Source organism: Elephas maximus, chromosome 21 (genome assembly GCF_024166365.1).
Source record: "Elephas maximus indicus isolate mEleMax1 chromosome 21, mEleMax1 primary haplotype, whole genome shotgun sequence".
Classification (NCBI taxonomy): Eukaryota; Metazoa; Chordata; class Mammalia; order Proboscidea; family Elephantidae; genus Elephas; species Elephas maximus.
In genome coordinates, this window is record NC_064839.1 from 17,020,210 (window position 1) to 17,044,246 (window position 24,037).

Genomic DNA, 24,037 nt, shown 5'->3' on the forward strand with positions numbered 1-24,037 from the left:
GTTCAAGGGGCCGGTCTGGTGCATTGTAGAGTATTAAGAAGCAACTCTGGCCTCTGCCCACTAGACGCTTCCAGATATTGCTAAATGTCCCCTGTGGCAAATCTGCTCTCTAGAGAACCACTCTAGCTGGTGCTGCCTTCTAACTTGCCACACTAGCTACCTGTTCATTGCATTTGTTGTTTTTGCCTATCTCCCCTCCACTGAGCGTGAGCTCCACAAGAATGGGAATCCTTGTCTCTTTTTTACACTGATGTATTTTAAGCTCCTAAAACAGGGCCTGTCACCTAAACCAAAACCAAGCCTGATGCCGTTGGGTCAATTCCGACTCATAGCGACCCTAGAGGACAGAGTAGAACTGCCCCCATAGAGTTTCCAAGGAGCGCCTGGTGGATTTGAACTGCCAACCTTTTGGTCAGTAGGCGTAGGTCTTAACCACTATACCACCTGGGTTTCCATTTGCAGTCCCAGCACTCTTCAAATGAAACCACCCTGCTAACACCATTAATTCAACTGCTCATAACATCAGCCTTGATTTCCATCGAAAAGGATGTGTGAAGAAGGAAGTTTGGAGCATGCAAGTAAAACACTGTTGGATGAAGAGATTTATGTCTCTGGAGGGCATTGCAATCCCGAATTTCTGTTTGGGACCCATAGAAGCTCCAGAGCTGTCCTGTCCAATACAGTAGGCAGTAGCCACCCAGAGATGCCTCAGAACACAGGCCTGGTGATCTGCCTCCGAAAGGTCACCTCCTTGAAAACCCCATGGAGCAGTTCTACAGGCACACAGGGCATCAATATGAGTTGTAATCAACTGGACAGCTACTAACAACAACAACAGCCACATACGAGGTTCCTTGGTGGTGCAAATGGTTTGCTTTTGGCTTCTAACAGAAAGGTTGGTGGTTTGAGTCCACCCAGTGGTGCTGTGGAAGAATGACCTGGCAATTTACTTCTGTAAGGTTACAGCTATTGAGAACCTTATGGTACGAAGTTCTACCCGGGAACATGTGGGGTGGTCATGAGTTGGAATTGACTGGACCTCCATGGGTTTGGTTCTGGTTTTTCGCCACATATGACCATTAAGCACATGCAATGTGGCTAGTTGACATGTGCTCAAGTGTAAAATACACTCCGGATTTCAAACATTTAGTGCAAAGAATATAAAATACCATGTTGAAATTATAGTATTTTGTATCAATTAGGTTAAAAAAAAAAACAAAAACATTGTCATAGAGTTGATTCTGACTTATAGTGACCCTATAAGGCAGAATGGAACTGCCCCATAGGGTTTCCAAGGCACTGGGTTTTAATCTTTATGAAAGCCGACTGCCACGTCTTTCTTCCATGGAGACACCAGTGGGTTCAAACCACTAACCTGTCCGTTAGCAGCCTAGCACTTTAACCATTGTGCCACCAGGGCTCTTTACATATTGGCTTAAACCCAGACCCACTTATGGCTTAGATAGACTATATTATTAAAATTATTATCACTTGTTTCTTTTTACGGAAACCCTGGTGGTGTAGTGGTTAAGCGCTACCGCTACTAACCAAAGGGTCGGCAGTTCAAATCCACCAGGCGTTCCTTGGAAGCTGTATGGGGCAGTTCTACTCTGTCCTATAAGGTCGCTATGCGTCGGAATCGACTCAACGGCAATGGGTTTGGTTTTTGGTTTTGGTTTCTTTTTAACGTGGCTATTTTTTACTAGAATATTTACAATGGCATATGTGTCCCACATGATATTTCTATTGGACAGGGCTGCTCTGGGGGTAGGCAAAAGGAGCAGAATTGAGCCTCCATTTTACAGATCATAAGACGGAGGGTCACAGAGAGCACTCATTCAAGGGGCAGAGCTGGTCCCCCCACTTTGAGCTCGGAGTTTTCTTTTCCCACGTCCAGGGACCCAAAGTGAACCTGACAACAGACCCACGGTGTACCTGGCATTGCAAGCATTCTGTCCGAGAACCACAAAGGTGGGGTGGAGCCCCTTGATGTCGCCCTCCCCTCCGCAGAGACCTCCCCAGACAAAACAAACAAGCCCTTGGGTCTGCCGAATTGCAGCGGGGAGCGGAAACCAAAGAAGATCAAAGACCCAGCGGCTACCCCCTTCAGGGCTGCGCAGCTGGCAGCGTGCCCCAATCCCAGGCGGGCACCCACAGCCCAGGGACCAGGGGATCTGAGCCATTGGCTGACAACTCGGGGATTTTGGACACTTGTCACCAGGAGCGGGCTGTACTCACAACTGGCCCAAGGCGCGGCGAGAGGATGGATTGGGGCCAGAGGAGCTTCCTCTGGGTTTCCAAATGAAAAGCCAGAGAAGGCAGGGGTGGGAGCTGGGGCGGATAATAAGTGAACACTTTCTGCAGAAGGCAGATCATGGAAAGGCTGGGAAGCAGCAATGCAGTAGGCGCGCAGTAGCTCCTGTTTCCTTTCCCAGCCTCAGTTCCCCACCTGTACATTGGGGCCGCGGAGTCCTGCCCTGCTGACTTCCAGGAAATGGAGCGCGGAGGAAAGGCACAGCACTTTTTGGCAGGGGATGTTCTAGGCTCGGCAAGACCCAAGGGGGGGTCTGTCCCAATAACGCCTCCTGGCCAGTGCTTCCCTACCCGGGTCCCCAACCCCCGGCCCCAGCCAGAAGTAGCAGCCTGCGGGGGGGCGCTGTGTTGGCCCCACCACCCTCGCGTTGCGCTGCGCCCCGCCCCTGCCCGCGGCCCCGCCCCGAGCCCGCCCCCTCCGCGGCCCGCCTCGCCTTTGATGCGCCGCGCCCGGCCAATGGGCGCGCGGGGAGGCGCGGGTCTCGGCGGCGGGCTGGGGGTGGGCGCGCCCCGGCGTCAGTAGGGCCGCGGTTACGGCGGCAGGACGCGTCTCGGTGCTGCCTCGGGCTTCGCTCGGCTCGGGGGCTGCTCCGGGAGGAGAGCGAGACCAGGCGCGCCGCCGGGCCCGGGGGCCGGGCGCATGGCTTAGGGGTGCCCCCGGCCGCCGCGCCCCCAGCATGGGGAAACTTCACTCCAAGCCGGGTCAGTGCCCCCGCCGCGCGCGCCTGTTCCCGGGCTCCCGCCTCCCTCGCCAGCGCGATCGCTAACTCTCTCCCTCTCCTTTCTTTCCGGCTCCCGCCGCCGCCGCCGCCGCGCGCGATGTGCCTTCAGCCGCCGTGTGCAAGCGCAGGGAGAGCCCGGAAGGTAGGGGCGCGCTGGGCGCGGACCCGGGGGACGGACTGGGGACGCACCGCAGACGGCGGCGGAACGGCTCAGTCCCCCGGATCTTATTACCAGGGCCATCCCCCTCCTCAACTGCGGCCGCCGGTCCCAGAAACCCGCTGCCGAAGCAGCATCCGTACCCCCTTCTCTGTCCCTCAGACCCTGTCCCCGAGGTCCAGCGCTTCTGACCCGCAATCCCTCCCCCCTCCCGTGGTCCCCTCCCTCGGCGCCCACTGTTCTCGCTCTTCTGACCCCCAAACTCCTCCTCCCTGGGTCCTCCCCCCCGCACTCCTTTCTGGGTCCCTGCTCCTGGAGCTTTCCTGAACCCCCTTTTGATCACCTGCGTGTCCTTCTCTCGGATTCTGCCCCAGTTTTCCAGCCCCCTCCGGGCCCCCGATGTCTTTGCTTTCCTTTGCCGCGCCCACCCTCTCCCTCCCCTCTCGGGTAACTTTCGGCCCGGGGGCCAGACTCAGGGGCTGCGTGTCGTCCTCGCCCCAGGTGACAGCTTCGCGGTGAGCGCCGCCTGGGCTCGGAAAGGCATCGAAGAGTGGATCGGGAGGCAGCGCTGCCCCAGCGTCGGCCCGGGACCCAGACCGCTGCGAGCAGCGGGCACTGTCGGCAGAGGCACCCGGGTACGATCCCTACCCCACCCCATCCCTCCAACCCTCCCAGCTTCAGACCTGGATCTCCATCTCCACCCACCCCAACTTATAAGCACCCTTTCTGGAACAGCTTCTGGGAGCAAAACTCTCTTCTCAGCTGCTGGCTGCCGTGCCGCACTCACAGGGCCCTGTGCCCTCATGCCTCGGGGTTGGCCTGGGCTGGCTCTAGGGGAGGGGCTGGTGCAGGTCCAGCTGATGGAGGAAGCTCGGTGCTGGAGGGATTTGGGGGCCTGTTCAGACTTCTACCTTGATTTCTGTGGCCAACATTCAAAGGTGGGTTTGGAGATGAGCTAGGGAGAGAGGAGGTACCCAAGGGTGGCCCCAGGATCTTGTGGCTGCCTCTGGAATGTGTTCCAGGTGCCTGTGGCATTCATCAGTGCCACCTGCCCAGGAGTTTCAGTAGAGCAAATTGCGATCTAGGTGGCAGGACTCTGGGGGCTCCGGGATCTGGTAGAACCCTTAGCTTGGCTCACAAGGGGAGAGAGAGCCTCATTCCACTATGGCCTGGGCTCACCCCTGAGCCTTCACTCAGTGGGTCTGGCCAGTGGGTCCTTGAGTTGTTCTGGCTGGGGGAAGGGGGGGGAGTAGGTGTGACCCGGAGCCAGCAAGTCCAGCCCCAGCTCCTGGCCTGGCACTGGTGTTCACAGATGTCCTCTGAGCTCTGGAGCTCTGTACAGGGTGGTCTGTGTGGAACTCTAGCAAGCCAAGGATCAAAGGATGAATCAACTATTTGATGTGACACTTAATTTTTACTTCGAGGGGGTTAGAACAGACTGAGTCTCAGGTCTGGTTAGCTCTTTGGTCTTGTCTGTGAGCTCAGGAGGAGCTGGGTGGAGCCTTCAGATGTGTGTATATATTTGGACAGAGGGCTCAGCTGCAGGGGCCGGTAATGGGAGGTGGGCCTGTGGGTAAAGCTGATTCTGGTGCGTGTATGAAATTAGCTTCTATCTCTTTCTCTACTGCCACTCATCCGTGGGGCCTTTCTCTTCTCAGTTCTCTCCATCTGTTGGTTGGGTTGGAACTGGGGCTGCTGTCCTGGATGGGGGCGTGGCATTTGGGGTCCTTTAAAAACAGAACTACAGACTTCTCCTCCCCCACCATTTCTTGTTGTTGTTCTTCTACTTTATTTAAAGCCCAATGAAAATGATCCCATTTAGCTGTATGGACAAACGCGTTTATAGCTCAAGATGGAGGTCAACTGAGTGGATTCCCATTAATCACGTTTCGGGTTTTTTGCAGCCTGTTTATTTTTACAAAGTATTCTTGCAGACTGACATTTATTTGCAGTTCTTTTTTTTTTTCTTTTTTCCTTTCCTAAACTGCCAGGCAGCTCGCTCCATGCTGGAGGGGAAACTTGAAATAGAGCGAGGGCTTACTTCAATTGACTTTTATCTTCAAAGCCATAACAAATGTTACCCGCATGTTTTTGGTGGGTCTCCTTGGCATTCAGTCCGGGAGGATGGGAGGGAGGAGGAAGGAAGGAGAGGAAAACAAAAGTCCTTCGTTTTTAATTAAATAGTAGTGTTCTCAGCAAGAGGAACGTGAGCCAGTAAAAGTTGCCATTGGGAGGATGAGGGAGGGTGGGCAGGGGGCCTCAGCTTAAGTCTGTGGCTTTGGTGAAGTCACGGAATTTTGTTGCCTGGTTTCCCCCAGCTGAGGACACTAGGATAGTGCTTGCCTGTCCCCTCCCTACCTCCCCTCCTCTCTCAGGGAAACACTGAGTGGTCATTAATGTTTGTTCAAAGCACTTTTGAAGATGTGAGGCTCAGAGCCATGGGCGTGACATTTGTTAGGCGGTTGGAGGGTGGGCCTAGCCATCAAAGATGTTGTGTGTGTGGGGGGGGGAGGGCAAACCATGCCTCCTGGAGAGCATCCTTGGTGAGGGGACCCGGACGCCTGGGTTTTCACCAGCCCTGGCCCAAGATGGCCCAGTTACTGAGTTCACAGAGGTGGGGTTGGCAAGGCTGGCCCCAGGTTCCCTCTGAGGGGTGGACAGGGTGAGCTGAAATACAATGGCCTCTCCCAAGGTGCCTTGCAGCACTGCTGAGACCTGCAAGGCCATTTTATGTGGTACCTGGAGGGGTATTTTTAGTCTAAATAGTTCTGTATTTCTTTTGCCAGAAAAAAATAAGTAGGACATCAAACCCATGATTTCACGGGTATTATTGCTGAGGATAAAGCTAAGCTGAAAGAGAGTCAATTTAAAGTCAATTCAGAGAAAAATATGACATAGGCAGTAGCCCAGGTGGGCAGGATTGTGAAGGTGGGAGGTGGGCAGGATTGTGAGGGTGGGAGGTGGGCAGGATTGTGAAGGTGGGAGGTGGTCAGAATGGTGAAGGTGGGAAGTGGGCAGGATTGTGAGGGTGGGAGGTGGTCAGAGTTGTGAAGGTGGGAGCAGAGTGCCCAGTGTTTGGGAAACACCAAGATACCGAACAGGCCAGCAGTGGGCAGCCTTCAGTCTGGCTTAATTTCCTTGATTCCTACCAGGACGGAAAGGGTGGCTGGCAGGTTCTTCTGTTAGATCATCAGTAAGTAGGAGGGTGTGGCCTCCAAAGTCTGCTGGGTTCCAGGGGCTGGCAGAGGTCCCCAACAAGCCCTACATCTGTCTTGCGAATGGCTTCTGTCTCCATTTTTTCATCAAGCCTTCCACCAAAGTAGCTGGGGATAGTTCAGTGGCACATCCAACTTGCATTACTATTGTTGCACTGATTGTTGTTGTTGTTGTTAGCTGCCATCGGGTTGGGCCCGACTCATGGTGACCCCACAGACAACAAAACGAAACACTGCCTGATCCTGCGACATCCCCGTGATTGGTTGCAGATGGGACTGTTGTGGTCCACAGGGTTTTTACTGGCTGATTTTCGGTAGTAGATAGCCAGGCCTTTCTTCCTAGTCTGTCTTAGTCTGGAAGTGCCTCTGAAACCTGTTCGACATCATGGCAACGCCCAAGCCTCCACTGACAGATGGGTGGTGGCCGTGAATGAGGTACATTGGGCAGGAATCAAACCCAGGTCTCCTGCATGAAAGGCAAGCATTCTACCACTGAACCACCAATTGTAGTGATTAAAACAAAAAACAAAAACCAAACAAACCCGTTGCTGTCAAATTGATTCCGACTGCTATTTATTAACTGCCTGTGTGTGCACATTTCGTACATGATCTTAATCCTCCCCATAACCCTCTAAAGTTGCCAGCCAGCTGGTATGGACTATTTTTCTCCTCTTTGGAGCACTTTCCAGGAAGAAAGGAAATCATGTGTGGCAAAGCCTCGTGTCAGTAATTCCCTAGAAGTGGCATGTGGACCAGCTGCGAGCACTTTGGGGTGAGCTGGCTGTGGGGCAGGTAGAATTGGGAGGAGCCCCTGCTTGCCTTCTTCCTCCCTGATGGGGTCTGGAGACCTTGGTAAGTGGTCAGCATGCAGGCCGTAAACGAAACCTGCCCTCCTGCATGCAAAAATAAGTGAGGTCAGGCTCTGCCACAACAGCTGTGTCACTTCCTATAGCATTTTACCTTTGCATGCCTCAGTTACCTCATCTGTAAAATGGGTGCAGTAATATCCTCATCCCTGTCAGGGTTATGCCAGATAACTCTTCAAAAAGAACAGAACCTGGGAAGAGTGGTGCTGGAAGGTTCACTGAAAGGCTGGTAGGGTGACAGTGGGAAGGAAGGCTCTAAGCAGGGAGAGTTAGAGCTCAGGCTAAGGCTTGAGCTGCTACTCTTTCCACGTGCACACGTGCGCTCCAAGGGAATATGAGCCCCCAGGAGAAAAATAGTGAGAAATGTGAGTACTTCGAAAGACAGAAGGAGCCCTGGTAAAGTGTTCGGCTGCTAACTGAAAGGTTGGCGGTTTGAACCCACCCAGCTGCTCCATGGGAGAAAGACCTGGTGATCTATCTGCTCCCATAAAGATTTCAGCCTAGAACTCTATGAGGCAGTTCCAGTGTGTCACATGGGATCGCTATGAGTTGAAATTGACTTGATGCCACCTAACAACAACAGAAACCCTGGTGGCATAGTGGTTGAGTTCAGCTGCTAACCAAAAGGTCAGCAGTTCGAATCCACCAGGCACTCCTTGGAAACCCTATGGGGCAGTTCTACTCTGTCCCCTAGGGCCGCTATGAGTCGGAATCGACTTGAGGGCAATAGGTTGTTTTTTTGTAACGACAACAGCAATGATATGAAAGGCAATAAACTGAACAGTTTATATGCCAGAAAACAATTCACGCTAAACAGAATTAGAAATTAAAACAAGCCTAATAATATCAGCGAGATACAGGGGTACCTTGCGCACATGAAATACCACAGGCAGTTACATAGGAAAACCAGGTGGAAGTGCTGGATATAGAAAACACAATGGGCAAAACAAAAAAGCCTAATGGATTGAGTCGCATAGTGGACACAGATGTTGGACAGGAAAACACTTGGAGAGACAGAAACCTGGGTGCCTGTGTGCACACTCACGTGGCATGTCCATACCTGTGCACATACAAACGTGTACAACCATATTGAAAACAGTCCCCTCCCCGCCCCCCAGCTTGGCCCTTTTGTTCTTTTATAGCAGAGCTGCATGAAGAAATAAGCTGGAAGCCACAGCCAGGCAAGCCTGCCTCTGGATCAAAGGCGGCTGCCAGGCGGTTTGGTAATTTGATTAGGGGGCACCCAGCGCGTTTTGATATTTGGGAGAGATTAGAAAGGTGCAGGCCCGGTTGGAGCCCGCGTGGACTGAGCGTGCTGGGTGATGAGATTGGAAGCTGGCCCAGCTGCTACCCGAGTGCCGGATTCCAGGGGAATTACCCTTGAATGATACCAGTTGGCACAATTAAAAGGCCCCATGTCTTCACCATATGGAAAGTGTTAGACCTCCTTACGTGGTTTCAAAGCTATGTGCCGGGAGGTGGACTTGACATTTGAGGTAAAGCATAAATTAAATATTTGGTGTTTTAGAATTAAAAGATGATTTGCTTTGAGGCTGGTAGAGGACCTGGGGTCGAGGTATTCAGGCCCCTGCTCGCTGGCAGCCTGGAGTTCTCCATGGAGTGTCTTTTCTGCCCACGGGCACCCTGGCCAGCCTCACAGCCCCACCTTGGAGTGTTCTTTATCCCTGGGGAATGGGAAGGAGAGATGGGGAAAGCTGGAGCTGGGCAAAATGCCAGGTGAGACTTCTGGCTTTCATAGGCCCGGTTCCCTAGGATGGTGGGTGGTGGGCAAAATTGTCGTGTTCTGAGTACTTTAATTCCTTTCTGTGATGTGGTCTCTGGCAGAGGCTTCTAGAAGTGTCTTGCCTGCCCTCTGAAGCTTTTCTTCTTTGAGAAGGAGGCTGGTTCCCCCTGAGTCAGGCCCGCATGCATGTTCTCTTCCCTAGATTTCAGGGATAGCTCCGCTACTGTCACATTTCATGAGGATGTCATAAGCCCAGGGAGATGCTAAACCAGGAGGCAATGGCCCTGTGTTCCACAGCGTCATAGAACTTGGGGGCCTTTTCATTCCCTCACCTGGTGAGGATGTCAGGAATGAGGAGACAAGGTAGACAGAGAGAGAGTGGCCTTCCTTTAAGAAGCTCTTTGTACCAGGAACCTCAACCACCACCGAGGGACCAGATTGTCCCTGAGCATTTAAAACATCAAGGCTGGGCCATTGAGCAATAAAAGAGTCATTTCCTGAGTGAACCGTCTTCACTGTGGTATCCCTGGGGCACATGGTAGACCTCATGATGTATTTGCTGAATGAATGAATCAGAGTAGAAGATAGATGAGGCCACCGTTCCTGCCCCTTCCCCCACATCCTCTTCCCCAGCCAGCTTTTCTCCTTTTATTCCTGCTTGTAAATTCCCTCTTCCTCAAGATCCCACTGTCCCAAGTAGAAGTAGGCATTTTTCTTCAGTCACTATTAATTACTAGCTCCCTAACTGTGTTAGGCACAGGGGATGTGGTAGAGAATAAAAGAGACGTGGTCCCTGACTTCTGGTAGCTTCCAGTCTAATAAAGGAGACAAAGATGAAGCAAATGAACAGGCCCATTAATAGACAATGGATGGCACAAACTGTTAAGCCTAAGGGTTGGTGGTTTGAACTCACCCACAGGCATCTTGGAAGACAGGCCTAGCGATGTGCTTCTGAAAGGTCACACTCTTGAAATCCCTACTGAGCAGTTCTACTCTGCACACATGGGGTTGCTGTAAGCTGGAATTGACTCGACGACAACTAATAACAACAACCTTTGTGAGAAGCACCCTGAAGGCAGCAGGCAGGATGTGCTGGAAAAGCAATGGGCAGGAAGAGGTGGTTTTGAAGCAAAGACCTGAAGGACACTGAGGAAGAAAGTGTGGGAAGAGGGAATGGCATTTTGCAGGGAAAGCTGCGTGAGGCTCCAGGCTTGTTCTTGTTCGCGGAAAATTGGTGGTGACTGGGGTTTGCCGGGAGGCCTGTGTGTGGAACCCGGGCCAGGTGGTCGAGAAGGGACTGTGGGCTCCAAGTGGCTGTGCGGCCCTGCGGGCACAGGTGAGGTGGAGACTTGGAATGTGGCAGTCTTCCCTGGTTCTCAGTCTTTCTGAAAAGTCCTTCCCATCAGCTGCTCTTGGCACGTTTGAGCTACCTGTCTCTCTGAGCAGGTGTTTGGAGCAGGGTGGGTGTTCAGTGTGCTGCCTGACTGGTGAGCATGCTCCTGAGAGCTGATGAATGCGGAGAGTCATATTCAGGGATTCGGGGCACTATCCTAGCAGTCTGAATGGGTTGGTGGCCTCGCTGCTTCTGGGAAGAGAAGGGTTGCTGTAGGGCCAGGAAACCAGCCGTTGTGCAGTGTTGGGGGCAGGAGGGATGGACTGGCTGCTCAAGGGCAGAGGGAGGCACCAAGGGCTGGGGAACTAGAGCCAGTGACTCGCCAATCCCAGAGAGGACCCATCCTGCCCCAGAGCTGCTGTGAGCCTATGCCTCAGGGGAGAGGGTCGTTTACCTTTGTTTACCAGATTTGTCTGAGAAAGGTGAGTATGAAGTGACCCTCTGGTCAGGGGGCTAGGGCAGTGGTCCACACAGGAGCTCTGAGGCGCTGGTGAGTCAGGTAGCCCAGAATCCTCCCAGCTCCAGTGTTCTTCTTGTTGCACCTGGATCCCTGGCTGTGGATTCCCAACGTGCTCCAGTTTAGAAACTTCTGGAATTTTTAGGTCGCTGGTTGGATTCCAGAGCAGGCACTTCCGGCTGCCTCCCCAACTTCTCTCTCTCCCTCACTCACACATGTTCTTTTTGTGGCTCTCGTGTCTCACAGACATTCTTTCTGTTCCTCTCTCTCTCTCCCCCTCCCCCCCCCCCCCCGCCGGGAAGGAAAAAATTCAGAGTCTCACAAACAAAATATCTGCCATTCCATCTGAGGGAGAACTGAGGCAGGAGCCCAGAATATCCTGGAAGGAACTCCAGAGAGCTGAAGGCCTCAGTTGTTTAATCTGGAGGGAGGTCTTTGATGTCACCCTGCTCGTTTATCCTGGGAAGCTGCCTGCTTCTTTATGGTCAGCTTCAGACTCTCCGCTTGAAGAATGGCCGAGATCCTTCAGGGGCTGGAGGAAAAGCCTCTTCACTCCCCAAAGGGCAGGACTGGTGACGCCTGCTGCTCCAGCCAAGCCCAGGTGGGGTAGAGAGCCTTTTCCAAACAAGCACTTCCAGAGACATAAGTAATTCTTTGATAACTTCGCAGGAAAGCAGAGGGGGCTGTTTATCCATGTGGGTACCAGTCACTGGGCTCTGCTTCCACTGATGTCATCCTCCTCAGAAAGGCACACGCACACGCCTGGCTGGCACGCTCGGCCCACCGAGGTGTATTCCTGGGTGTGTTTTTTTTATAGGGCTCTGAGGAATTGGTCTGGGCTTCATTCCTCTTGTTGAGCCACACAGGCGGTGGCGTATGTGCTTGGCCGTCCGTGTGGCTGACACCTTCTAGGGGAGCCAGGGGTACTGGGTAGACTTCAAAGTGGTATGGCAGCAGCTGAGGGCTCTCCTTCTCACCTCGGTTTTTCCAGCAGAGCGGTAGGATGAAATTATTCATTATAATTAAGCAGCCTTCTGTTGACTGCATTCTATTTAAGTCTTTCATGCATTTCTGTCACCACATATACCCAGTGCCGTCGCCACATATAGTATCTCCTTAAGGCCAGGCGTGCGTTTGCTCTGTGAACAGGGCACAGGCTTTGTTCTCATGGAGTTTACAGTCTAGTCAGAAAAGATAAGTATTTTTACAATCCAGTTTTACAGTTTCAGTTGTGATATGTGCTTTGAAGGAGTACTGGGTGATTTGAGAGCATATAAAGGGGCTCAGACCTAACCTGGGTGTTATCCATTCCACAAATATTTGAGAGCCCGCTATATGCCAAGCCTTTTGCATAGGGTATTGTGGAAATGATAAGGGCTAGGACATAGGTCCTGCCTCACAGAAGTTAGAGCTTAGTGGGAGGAGTATGAATTGCCTCTCATTTATTTTTCTTATCTTATTGCATTGGTTAGAATCTCTTGTATACTGTTTAGTAACCATTAGGTGTGATGTTTGTTTAGGTAAGAAAACTTTCCTCGACTCCTAACTTGTTAGTATTTTTAAAATCAGGAGTAGTTATTAAATTTTATCAAATGTTGTTGGGGTATCAATTGAGCTGATCAGTCTTTGCTAATACATGATTTCCACGTACGATTTACATGGCTAGATTTCCTGGTGTTCACCTTTCTCTGCACTACTGAACTAAGTATTCCTTTGTTGTGATAGATTACCTTTTTAAAATGCTGCTGGACTTGGCTTGCTAATATTTTATTTTGGACTTTTCACCAATATTCATAAGTAGATTGACTCGTAGTTTGGGAAGACAGATACTGAGAAATGAAGATCATGTGAAGGGAATGTTGGAGGATGTTTTGGGGGCCCTGAGAGTTTACAGCACGTGGTGCCAACTGGTCTAGAGTCAGAGTGGTCTCAGGGGAAATGGAGTTTAAGCTGAGGCCCCAAGGACATATGGGGGAGAGGAGGGTGGTGGTGAGCAGAGCAAGGAGGGGAAATATAATGGAAATATGAGTGTCTGGGCAGAAGGACCAGCAGCATGTGAGAAAGCCCTGCGGGTCGTCTGAACTGCTGATTGAGGTTTGTTTGTAACCTCTGGCTGCTGGAAAAGGATCACTGCGTGGGCCTGGCGGGCTTCTCAGCCTTGTCATGAGGCTTGGTCTTGTCCAGAGGGCTGACAACTGTCAGGCCCTATGTGAGGGGCCAGCAGGATGGAGGTGTACTCCCTGGTCTTGTGGAGTCTCATGTGGGGCAAGGAAGGAGGAGTGTGAAGACAGGCTTTTTGTTATAAAAATACTTGCAGGAAAAAGTGAATTCAGGTAATTGTGTTCTGTGGGCTCAGAAAGGGAATCTGCAATGTCTTCTCTGGGCCAGGCACAGTGCTTGGTTCTTGGGAGTCATCCAGGGGACCCTTAAGGAGACCAAAGGTGGGCGAGGGACCAGGAGAAGTAAAATAGAAGGTAAGACTGTACCAGATGGTGGTTAAAGAGCCAGATGTCCTGGGTTCAAATCCTGCTATCACCATTTTATAACTATGGGATCTTGGGCACGGTGCTGGACTCATCTCAGTCAGGGGCCTGGCAGGAAGCAGATGCACTCCAGGTAGCTTCAATGAAGAGGCTGCAATGAAAGGACGGTTTCCAGAGGTGTGGGCAGGGCAGGGTAACCAGAACTCTCACGGGATGTTGAGGTACCCAGAGACTAGCCACGGTGGCACATTGTTACCACCCCTGGGGCAGAAGGGTCAGGGGAGGAAATGTTACTGGATCCCTGCTGGCAGGGCAGAAACCAAACCAATAGCCAAACCCATTGCCACTGAGTCAGTTCTGACTCATAGTGACCCTATAGGATAAAGTAGAACTGCCACGTAGGGTTTCCAAGGAGCAGCTGGTGGATTCCAACTGCCAACCTTTTGGTTAGTAGCTGAGATCAATCCCTCTATGATGATAGCCTCCAGTTTTCTGCTGGTGCCTCCCATTGGCTGAATCCAGAGTCCAGAGGAAAAGAAAACTCAGTGAATTGGGGCACAGAACAGGACAGAGAAGGGCGGAGAATGGGTGGGGAAAGAGGCAGTAGAATAATCAACTCCATGCCTAAGGTTTTCCCATCTGTAAACCACTATGGGTGGTTATGAGGACTCAGATTGTACAGTTTTATACCTGCCTGGCACATAGTAGGTGCTCTATAAAAGTTATTCAAGTTCTGAACCCGTAATAGAGGCACAGGAGTCTGGAGATCTGGGAAGGACTTTTTGAAGGAGATGGCATGTGAGCAGGACTTGAAAGGATGGGAAGACTGAGATGAGGGTAAGAAATCCAGGGACCTGCAGGGGCCAGAGAGGTCATAGAAGTGAATGCAGCAGACCGGGTGGGAGACAGTTGGGAGGGGTGAAGACTGTGGTGTCCTGGAGAGCAGAGACATCCTGTCTCAAGGGGACCGTGCCACTCCACCCCAGCCAACAGTTGCCACACGAGAGTATGGCTCTGGTGTTGCCACATCTTCTGGTCTTTAACAGAATCCAGCAATGTGGATTTTTATGTGCAATCTTTCCAATTTAAAAACTATTGTCAACCAATTTGAGTAGACCAAGGACAACACTTTAGCGTGCTGCATTTGGCCTGTAGTCCCCGGCTTGTGATTGTCGATTCGTTGTTGGGTGCTGTCGAGTTGATTTTTGACTCATAGCGACCCCATGTGACAGAGTAGAACTGCCCCAGAGGGTGTTCTAGGCTGCAGTCTTTACGAGAGCAGGTTGCCAGGTCTTTTCTTCTGTGGAGCGTCTGGGTTGTTCGAACCGATTAACCGTTGCACCACGCGGTGTTGCTGATCTACACCTGTACAATTTGGGGGAGGGGTATTGGTGTGTTAGTGATAATACATAACCAACCAATCAACCAGTTGCTGTCCAGTCGATCCCAACTCATGGCGACTACGCGTGTGTCACAGTAGAACTGTGTGACTTAGGGTTTTCCTGACTGTGACCTTTTGGAAGCAGATCGCCAGACCTTTCTTCGGAGGCACCCCTGAGTGGATTTGAACCACCGGCCTCTTGGTTGGTAGCTAAGTGTGTCACTATTTGCACCACTCAGGGACTCCACAGTATAGTACATACAAGTGAGCATTGTATGTGCTGAGCATTGTGCCCAGCGCGGTACATACAGTCTGCTGTGGAACCTTGCGGTTGCTATGAGTCGGAATCGACTCAATGGCAGTGAGTTTTGGTTTTTATTGCATAGATGAGGAGCAAAGCTCAGCATTCGCCTGGCCGGGGAGAGGTGGGTAAGGCTGCACTTGAGGCAGAGGGTGCAGTCTGAGCAAAGGCCTGGTGCCGGGAAGTAAGGGCACTGTGTTTTGGTTGACTGGAGAACGGTATGGGAGGGGAAGGCGGTGTAAGCACAGTAAAGATGTGGTTTGGGCCACTTTAAACTGTTGTCGGGTGCCGTTGAGTTGATTTTCAACTCATAGCCACCCATAGGGTTTTCTAGGCTATAATCTTTATGGGAGCAGACCACCAGCTCTTTCTCCGGAGGAGCCCCCTGGCTGGGTTCTAAATGCCAACCTTTTGGTTTGCAGCTGAGCACTTATCTTGTACCACTTTATACTGAGGACCAGCATATGCATACAGTTGGTGCCAGAGGTGTGGTTAGAGCTTCAGAATCAGACTTCCGGGTTCTAAGTCCCAGCTCCACTTCTCTCCAGCTGGGTGGCCTTGAGCCAAGTGGCGGCTCATGTCTGATGCTCAGTCTCCACATCTGTGAAATGGGTAGATAGTTCCCACCTCCTGGGGTAGGTCTAAGGGTGGCACATCCAGGAGGATAAAGCAGGTGTGTCTCCTTTCGCTGCTTTCTGGTGTAGTTTGCCAGTGATCATTTGGCTACCTCTATCATTTTTTTTTTTTTTTTTAATCATTTAATTTTTTTTTTTTTAATTTTTATCGTGTGGTAAGTGGGATGAAGGTAAAAACGCGGTTTGGTGAGGGAGTTTGTGGGGGAGCTTCTATTCAGATTGGGGAGTGATGTTTAAGTTGCTGAGACCCAAAGGATAAATAGGAGGTAGCCAGGTGATGGAAGGTCTGGTAAAGCATCCCAGGCAAAGGCTACGGGAAGTGGAAAGGCCGGAAGGAACGATGGGGGCATAGAGGAAGTCTTCAACCCACTGTGGGCGTCTGACTGGAGACCAGACTCCAGTCTCTGAGCTGTTAGGTCAGAGATCTGTGCTCAGCAGAGAGACGGGGTGCCTGTGTATGTGTGTGGTGGGGGGCGTGCAGCCCTTGCCTGTCCACGGCCCACCTCCTTCCATGAAGTGTCGTTGAGATCTGTGAACTGGGTCCTCGCCTCTCTGTGGGCTGGGGTAGTGGCAGGACCTCTCAAGCACAAAAACATGTCCTCCTGGAGCTGATTGGCTTGCTGCCTGCTTCCCGCCCCCTGGCCCGGCCTTGAGCACAGAGCTGGGTCCCTGGAGAGGGTGGGCAGAATATAAAGAGACCTGTTTGCAAGATGGGCCTGTCCATCCTGAGGCCACAGGTGAGCCCCGGGGAAGGCCACAGCCTTTCAAATGGACTTGGCCAAAGATGTTTTTCCAACTTCAGAGGGCTGCGCAGGCTGGCAGGCACCTGGCAGAGAGGCCTTGGCTTGTGGTGGCTCCACTGAGTGGGTTTGGGGGTGCTAGTTTGGGGGTGTCACGCCCACTCCGAGCCTGGCTTCCAGAGGGATCCTTGTTGTGGGACAGTCTTAGACCTTGACTCCATTGGTTTACCCGTCTTCTCCCAGATTATTTAGACTGATTTCGAAAGCGAAAAAGATGAATGAAGAAAACTACAGAACCAGGAACAAAGTTGCTTTTTCAGTGGGCGCTGGAGCCTTCCTCCTCTCTCTCCTGCCCTGGAGAGTCTGAAGGAGCACGCTGGCTTGCCCAGCCCTTGGCTGGGGCCCCCTCTCTCGCCTGTATGCTCATTTTGTCTACAAAGTGTGCACTGTGTGCTGAGCCTCACACTGAACCGTGAGTGCGGCAGTCGGAGGAGGGGCAGGTAACAACATTGTATTTTCGACTCATAGCAACTCCAGGAGACAGAGCAGAACTGTCCCATGGGGTTTTCTAGGCTGTGATTTTTGTGGGAGCAGATCACCAGGTCTTTCTCTCATGGAGCTACTGGGTGAGTTCGAACCGCCAATCTTTGGGTTAGCAGCCGAACGCTTAGCAGTTGGGCCACCAGTGCTCCTTCATAACAATGTAGTTACTGTTGACCGAGTTTCAAATCTGGGCCAAGAGCTCTCTGTGTGTTACACCACTCAGTTCTCACAACGCCTTGATGAAGCAGGTACTATTTTTACCCCCATTTTATTGATGGAGAAACTGAGGCTTTAAAGGAGTGTACCTCCTTACTCAAAGTCACTTGACTTGGAAGTGATGGAACAGGATTCAAATTCAGATCAGTCTGACTCTAGAGCCATCTTAAAGCAGTATATACATATAAAAAAACCGAACCCATTGCGGTTGAGTTGATTCCGGCTCATAGAGACCCTATAGGACAGAGTAGAACTGCCCCGTAGGGTTTCTGAGAAGCGGCTGGTAGATTCAAACTCCCGGCCTTTTGGTTGGCAGCCAAGCTCTTAGCCATTGCGCCGCCAGAGCTGTTAAATCAGTATAGACAAGCTCTTTTTTAACTGTATGTTACAAACCATTTGTAGCTCATGAGATCAATTTAGTGATCAGCATTAGAAAAAAATGAAATAGGAATAAAAATATGAGAGATTTTGGTGAGGGTATTAAAATATTGTTCATGTAACTTTTTGTTTTAGTTAAAATACATGCACACACAGACACGTAGATCTAAACCTGTGTATACAGAGACCCCTCACAAAATGTAATTCTATTGTGAGTCATCAACATGTTAGAAAAACACTGATGTTTATTTCATCAGGTGCAGGCTCTATGCCTCAATGCCTGGTTTCAAGCCCTAGGTCTACCTCTCACTAGCTGCGTGACCTGGGGCAAGTTCCCTAACCTTTCTGCACCTCTGTTTTCTTTCTTGGCCTCGTGACCTTTTGGTTTGTTGACAATTGTCTGGGGTGTATACTCCCAGGACTACCAGGGTTGCTTTCTTGCTCACCCACTCCCTTTGCTTAGGGGACGAAAGAAATGCGAAGTCCTTTGGGGGCCCTGTGACCTCTTGTCTGAGAAGCCGGTATCTGAGAGTGAACAGCAACAGCTGCATCCTGGGAGGAAGACATGGCAGAATCTTTGGGGTCTGGGCAAAGCACTGTGCTAGGAATTCTGACCCCTGAGGGTGGCCCTGGTTTAGCCACTGGGTAGCTATGGTGACCTGTCTTGGCTTTTGCTTCCTTCTCTCAGAAACGTGCTGCTGAAAAGGAGAATGCATTGGTTATCTGTGGAGCCCTGGTGGTACAGTGGTTAAGAGCTTGGCTGCTAACCAAAATGGTGGTGGTTCGAATCCACCAACCGCTCCTTGGAAACCCTCTGGGACAGTTCTACTCTGTCCTATAGGGTCACTTAGTCAAATTGACTCGATGGCAGCGAGTTTTCTTTTTTTGTTGGTTTTTAGTTATCTATTGCTGCATAACATATTACTCCCAAACTCAGCGATTTAGCCATTTTATTATTTGCTTGAGATTCTGGGCAGGGCTCGGTGAGGGCAGCTTGTCTATGCTGTATTAATATAGTTGGGGTAGCTCAAACAGCCAGGGGTGACTGTAACAGCTCCAGTTGGGCCATATGCCTGGGGCCTCAGTTCTCTTCCGTGTGGCCTCCCCACATGGTTAGTTTGAGCTTCCTCATGGCTTGGTGGTCTTGGGGTAATCAGATTTCTTACATGTTGGCTGGCTTCCCCCAGAGTGTAAAAGTGGAAACTGCCAGGCCTTGTTAAGACTTAGGCCTGGAATTAGCAGAAGCACATTCTCTTAGTTAAAGCAAGTCACAGGTCCAGCCCAGATTTAGGGGAAGGGAGTGCACAAGGGTGTAAATACTGGGAGACAGGATTCATTGCGGCAGTCAGAGCAGTTAGCAAGAGGGGTGTGGTCTCTCGGTAAGAATGTTACTGAAAGGCTGAGTAGAAAAAGAACTGAAAGATGTCCATTGGATTAGGATCCTGGTGGTCATAGTTGAGTTTGGCAGGAGCTGCCTTAGTGGAGTGATAACAGAGGGTCAGGACCCTTTGCTCATTGCCATCAAGTCGATTCCAACTCATCATGACCCTACAAGACAGAGTAGAACTGCCTTGTAGAGTTACCAAGGGACAGCTGGTAGATTCGAACTACTGACCTTTTGGCTAGCAGCCATAGCTCTCAACCACTGCGCCACCAGGGCTCCATGAAGGTCATGAAGAGGCTAGGAAGTACTTTGCACCTGAGCAGAACCACATACTTACAAGAATGTTCATGACTGCATTATTTTTAAGAATGAAAAATGTGTGACAACTCTGATGTCCTTCACTAGGGGACGGGTTCATGAACAGTGGTATGGCCATTTCGTGGGTCACTCTGCAGCTGGTCAGACCAGGCTGAGGGAGGCCTGTGCGTGCCAACAGAGAGGAGGCCCCGAAATACCGTTGACTGACAAAGGCAAGTGCAAAACATAAGTACAACGTGATCCTGTTTTGTGCAATATACCAAAGTCTATTTGGAGCTATGTCTGCATGTATTTGTAGGTGCACAGAGAAAGATCTAGAAGGATACAGTATCAAAGGCTGTTTTACTGAGAGCACAGTGATTAAGAGCTCGGCTGCTAACCAAAAGGTCAGCAGTTCAAATCCACCAGCCGCCCCTTGGAAACCCTATGGGGCAGTTCTACTCTGTCCTCTAGGGTCACTATGAGTCGAAATCAACTCAATGGCAACAGGTTTTTGTTTTTGCTTTTTGTAGAGTGGTGGTGGAGGGGGATGAGGAGGGAGACAATTTCATTTTTTACTTTATTCATTTCTATTTTTTATATTGTTTGGCATTTTTTTTCCCCAATAAGCATGTGCTACTTTTATATTTTTCAAAAAGTCAACATATAGATGTATTTTTTTATTGTGCTTTAAGTGAAAGCTTACAAATTAAGTCAGTCTCTCATACAAAAATTTATATACACCTTGCTATGTACTCCTGGAAACCCTGGTGGCGTAGTGGTTAAGTGCTACGGCTGTTAACCAAAAGGTTGGCAATTCAAATCCACCAGGCACTCGTTGGAAACTCTATAGGGCAGTTCTACTCTGTCCTATAGGGTCACTATGAGTCAGAATTGACTCCACGGCAATGGGTTTGGCTTTTTTTTTTTTAATGTACTCCTAGCTGCTCTCCCCGTAATGAGACAGCACACCCCTCCTCTCTACCCTGTATTCCCCATGTCCATTCAGTCAGCTCCTTCCTGTCCCCCTCTGCCTTCTCATCTCCCCTCCAGACAGGAGCTGCCCACATAGTCTCATGTGTCTACTTGAACCAAGAAGCTCATTCCTCACCAGCATCATTTTCTGTCTTATAGTCTAGTCCAAGCCCTGTCTGAGGAGTTGAAAAAGCCAGTATATTTTAAGGGAGAGTTCATGCATAGGCAACTCTTTGGAGAGAAGCTTTCCAGTAAGAGGTGGAGACAGAAAACAGTACCTGGTGAGGGAGTGTGGGGCTGGGAAGGATTCAGGGTGTGCCCGGAGGACCACTTACATCTGAACCTCCTGGGTGCTTATTAAAATGCAGAGTCCTTGGGTCCCATCTTTGCTGTTAGCTGCTGTCGAGTCTATTCTGACTCGTGGCGACCCCATGTGTGCAGAGTAGAACCGCACTCCATAGGGCTTTCAAGGCCGGAACCTTTTGGAAGCACATCGCCAGGACTTATTTCAAGATGCCCCTGGGTGGGTTTGAATCACCAGTCTTTTGGTCAGAAGTCCAGCACTTAACCACTTGTAGCGCCTGGGAACTCTTTAGGTCTCATCTCCGCCTTCTGAATCAGAATCTCTCTGCTACTGGGTGGGGACTGCTGGCTGGACCGTGTACAAAAGCAGGTGGCGGGAAGGATGTAGGAGAAGGATGGGCTGAGGTGGGGATGGCAGTCCCCACATATGGAATTTTGGGGATTCGATAAGCAGCCCTGTGGAGAAGCCCAGCACGACTCTTGGCCCATGACAAGCTCTCAGTGAGTGTTTCTGTCTCCCTCTTCCCATTTCCCCATGGCTGTGGCTACTTCAACCAGAAAGTGGATTTAGAACTTTCCCGTCAATTATTGATACCTGGGTTGTCTTTAAAGGGCTGCCAGGACCCTCCTTTTATAGCCGGAAGGACGAAGGGGATGTTCAAAGGCCCTCTAGAGCAGAGCTGTCTGATAGAACTTCCGGTGATGATCCACTATCCGATATAGTAACCCTTAGCCACCTGTGGATATTGAGCACTTGAAATCTGGTTAGTGCAACTGAGAAACTGGATTTTAAATTTTATTTTGTTTTAAGGAGTTTGAATGTAAAGTTAAATCGCCTCATGAAACTGGTGGCTAATGCGTTGGGCAACAGAGCTGTGGAGCAGTACAGCACTGCAGGGCTTCGTACTAAACCCCACCTCGAGGGGCGGCTGAAGGAGTTATTTGCGGCAGGTAGTGGTGGAAAGAAAGCTCTCCTCCCCAGGGAATGCTGGTTAAACCCTCCTGGGAGCCTTTCCATCGCCCCCTTCTTGGAGGCATGGTTTTGATCACGCTTGGAGGGAGAGCGGGCTGGCTGGCCATCATGGCAGTCACTGATGAAAAAGATTGTGGGGTTTCTTTTAGGTAGGCGGGTCAGAGCGCCTTTTCCTGGTGTCACAAATTGGGGCTGTCTTAGCCTTTTTAACACTGGAGGCTCTGCATGGCAACTGCTTCAGGGCATCTTGGGTGAGGGCTCACCCCCTTGGCTCTGGTCTGGGGCTCTGGGAGGCAAAAACACACAGTCAAGGCTGGATTTAGCAGCCTGAGGGGACTATCTCTTCTCCAGAAGGAACAGCCAGTATTTGCCCCGGGGCTTGATGGTTCGCGAGGGTCTTGGGTGGCGCAAATTGCTTGTGCTCAGTCGTTAACCTAGAGGTTGGCAGTTTGAGTCTACCCAGCGGCACTGCGGAAGAAAGGCCTGGCAGTCTGCCTCCACAAAACTGGCAGCCAAGAAAACCCTTTGGAGCTTGGTTCTACTCTGTAACACTTGGGGTCACTATGGGTTGGGATTGACTTGACAGCAGTACCCTCCACATCTGCTATTCGCCCAGGTCAATGTTATTACTCTGGGAAAACTGAGGTCAGACTGCAGACCCCATGGGCCAGGCCCTGTGCAGCTCACCAGTGTGTCTGCAGGGACTCCTGCGCTGCTTGGCACATGGTAGATGCTCAGTGAACATTTGCTGAGTGAATGAGGCCCTGAGAGGCTAGCTGCTTGGCCAGGGGTCACCCAGCTGCAGAGGGTGTTGAGTTCAGGTCCTGTCCCTCCAAATCGCTTTTCTCAAAGAGACACTCTGCTATGTGCCTTTGAAGAGAGCCTCTGCTTGCTTCTCCCCACTCTTCAGAAAGGGTTCTCAGTGTTTTCCTTTTGGCAAATTAAGTCATGCACGTGGTAAAAATAAAAAGAAAGCAAATTCTGAACAGTGCTAAAGGGTGTACAATAAGAAGGTAGCCCTACTCTGATGCCTCGTGAGGCCATAAGACCGCTTTGGGAATCTGTGGAATCTAATGGGGGTCTCCTTTCCCAAATAAATATTTTTACATCTTTGACTCCAATTTCAGGGCATGCAGAGCCCCAGACTATTTTTGTTTGTTTTTTATTTCATTATTTAATTTTCTTTTTCCCCACTATGTGAATCTTCTCCCAATTCCAGAGGGCACAGAGCTTCGGACCTGGGTTTCAGACCTGGGCTTATCCTGAACTGTGTTGATGATGGGCCTTAGTTTCTTCACCTGTAAAGTGGGGAAAAGAATACCCACCTCTTGGAGGTATTTCAAGGGTTAAATGAAATAATATGCATAAGCAATGTAAGAGCTTTGCATACAGTAAGCACTCAGTAAACCCACTTGCTGGCCTGGTTAGGCCTCCGGCCTGCTGCTATGTGTTCTAGCACAATCCCAGCAAACCCACCTCCGTCTCTGGGCCTTAAAACAGCACCTGGAAGGGGCTCAGTTGCTGTTTGATGAATGAAGAGATTCAGAGAAAAATCTCATTTGTTCTCTCTGGAGTCTCCATTTACAGATGGGGAAACTGAGGCCTGGAGAGGTTTCAGTGACTTGTCCAGGCATCTTGGGGTCCATGTGGGTGAGTTGTGAGTCCCTTTACACTCTGATCATAGGACACCCACATTTACCTTATAAGCTGCACCTCCACCCCAGCCAAGGACAGGCCATCGGTGACTGCTCACCTGATGACCAGGACAGCCCGAGAGGGTCCCTCGTCTCTGCAGAGTCTTCCCAGCCCCGAGCCCCAGCCAGTGGTGCTACTGCCTGCTGGCTGGCTGGACTCCGGGTCTGGGGTGGTGGGTATTGTTGTAGCAGAAATGCGAACTGGTGCTGTGCTTTGAATGTATTAAGACACAAACTCCCTGTGGTTAACAGCAAATTAATCACAGCGTTGAGGAGGTACTGTCTCGGGTAGACATGACTTCATGAGCTTGTCATAAAGTCTGTCCCGCCATATTTCACTCTCCAAGATTTTTGACTTTCAGAAAAGGAACCACAGATAGAGTTACCAAGTTTTACAGAAATATTTTTACTGGGCAGAAGATTGCTTTATGGCGAGAGCCAGTTATTTCAGGAGACGAGCAAAGAGCCCTTTCTTCTCACGTTCTGTAGGAGGAAAATATTATGCTAGGAAGCCTGCTTCTTGGAGAGGCTGGTGGAGAGGCTGGGCCTGTGTTTCTGGAGTCGGGGAGTGGGTGGCATGAGATGCCGGGGGGGGGTGGGGGGAGGCCCTGAGCATGTCCCCACCCTCCAGAGAGATGAGGAGACCTTCTCTCCATCCTCCCTGGAGGTTTTGGGCTTGTTTTACAGGCAGAAGGAAGCTGAAAGGTGTGAACAGGGAAGGGAGGTGGCCCAAGGTGGGTTTTAACCTGGAATGAGGGTCAGAAGGAGGAAGAAACCAGGGTGATATGGCAGAGTGTGAGGCCCCGCTAGGTGCGGCGGTGGCTTGGCTTTCCTGGCTGTGGACTCTGGGTCTTCCCCTCTCTGAGC

The 24,037-nt window shown here is 50.9% G+C and overlaps 1 protein-coding gene across 6 annotated transcripts in view; it reads left to right on the forward strand.

Annotated features, from left to right (window-relative positions):
* The first annotated feature begins 2,842 nt into the window (after positions 1-2,842).
* NKD1 (NKD inhibitor of WNT signaling pathway 1) overlaps positions 2,843-24,037 on the forward strand; it is a 112,084-nt gene continuing 90,889 nt past the window's right edge. For all 6 annotated transcript variants that reach the window (XR_007514572.1, XR_007514573.1, XR_007514571.1 and 3 more), the window contains exons 1-3: positions 2,843-3,015; positions 3,145-3,177; positions 3,694-3,827. Coding sequence is in view for 2 of the 6 variants with exons in the window: in XM_049863765.1 (XP_049719722.1) it covers positions 2,991-3,015; positions 3,145-3,177; positions 3,694-3,827 (192 nt within the window). In the remaining 4 variants the exon portion in view is untranslated. The remainder of the gene's footprint in view (positions 3,016-3,144; positions 3,178-3,693; positions 3,828-24,037) is intronic.